This window comes from Capsicum annuum, unplaced genomic scaffold, assembly GCF_002878395.1.
Source record: "Capsicum annuum cultivar UCD-10X-F1 unplaced genomic scaffold, UCD10Xv1.1 ctg82677, whole genome shotgun sequence".
Classification (NCBI taxonomy): Eukaryota; Viridiplantae; Streptophyta; class Magnoliopsida; order Solanales; family Solanaceae; genus Capsicum; species Capsicum annuum.
Genome location: NW_025893490.1, coordinates 1 through 795, shown reverse-complemented (window position 1 = coordinate 795; position 795 = coordinate 1). Strand labels below are relative to the sequence as shown.

The 795-nt window shown below is 36.5% G+C and overlaps 1 protein-coding gene across 1 annotated transcript; it reads left to right on the top strand.

The window, feature by feature from the left end:
• Positions 1–333: 333 nt before the first annotated feature.
• On the top strand, positions 334–762 carry LOC124895502 (uncharacterized mitochondrial protein AtMg00810-like; the record flags this gene model as incomplete). Its single annotated transcript, XM_047405951.1, has 1 exon — positions 334–762. A coding segment is annotated over exon 1 (429 nt), but the record flags the coding sequence as incomplete, so codon positions are not given.
• Positions 763–795: the final 33 nt, after the last annotated feature.

Genomic DNA, 795 nt, shown 5'->3' with positions numbered 1-795 from the left:
TGTCATTGATAGATTCAAAGTTTGGCTTGTTGCCAAAGGCTTTCATCAAAAGAGGGCTATGACTATTTTGAGACTCTCACTCCGGTAGTGAAATCAATAACTATTCGGATAATTTTATCCATTGCTACCTCAAAGAACTAGACACTTCGTCAACTCGATGTGTAAAATGCATTTTTACATTGAGATCTTCACGAAGATATTTTTAAATTGCAACCCCCTATTTTCTCCTATCCTCAACTTCCTTATGATGTTTTCAAGCTTAATAAATCACTTGATGGTCTTAAATAGGCACCATGCTTATAGTATATGCGCCTCTATAATTTTTTGATAACTATGGGCTTCATAAGCTCAAAAACTGATGTGTCTCTATTCATATTTAATTCTGATGGAGTTCTGATTTTCATACTTATCTACGTCGATAATATTATCATTACTGAGAACAATCCTTTATTTCTTGAATCCGTCATCTCTAAATTAGGTACTGAATTCGCCATTAGAGACCTTAGACCTATATCATTCTTTCTAGGAATTCAAGTGACCCACCATTCTACTGGTATATTGTTGTCTCAAGAACGTTATGCCTCTGATATACTAACAAGAGCTGGAATGCAAGCTTGCAAACTGCTACCTTCTCCCATGTCTACTTCCACCAAGCTTCACATTGGTGATAGCGCCTCTTTCTATAAACCTACTCTCTATCGACAAATCGTAGGGGCACTACAGTACTTGACACTTACACAACCTGATCTCTCCTTCTCTGTTGTGTGTCAATATATTCACAATCCCATTATAAAC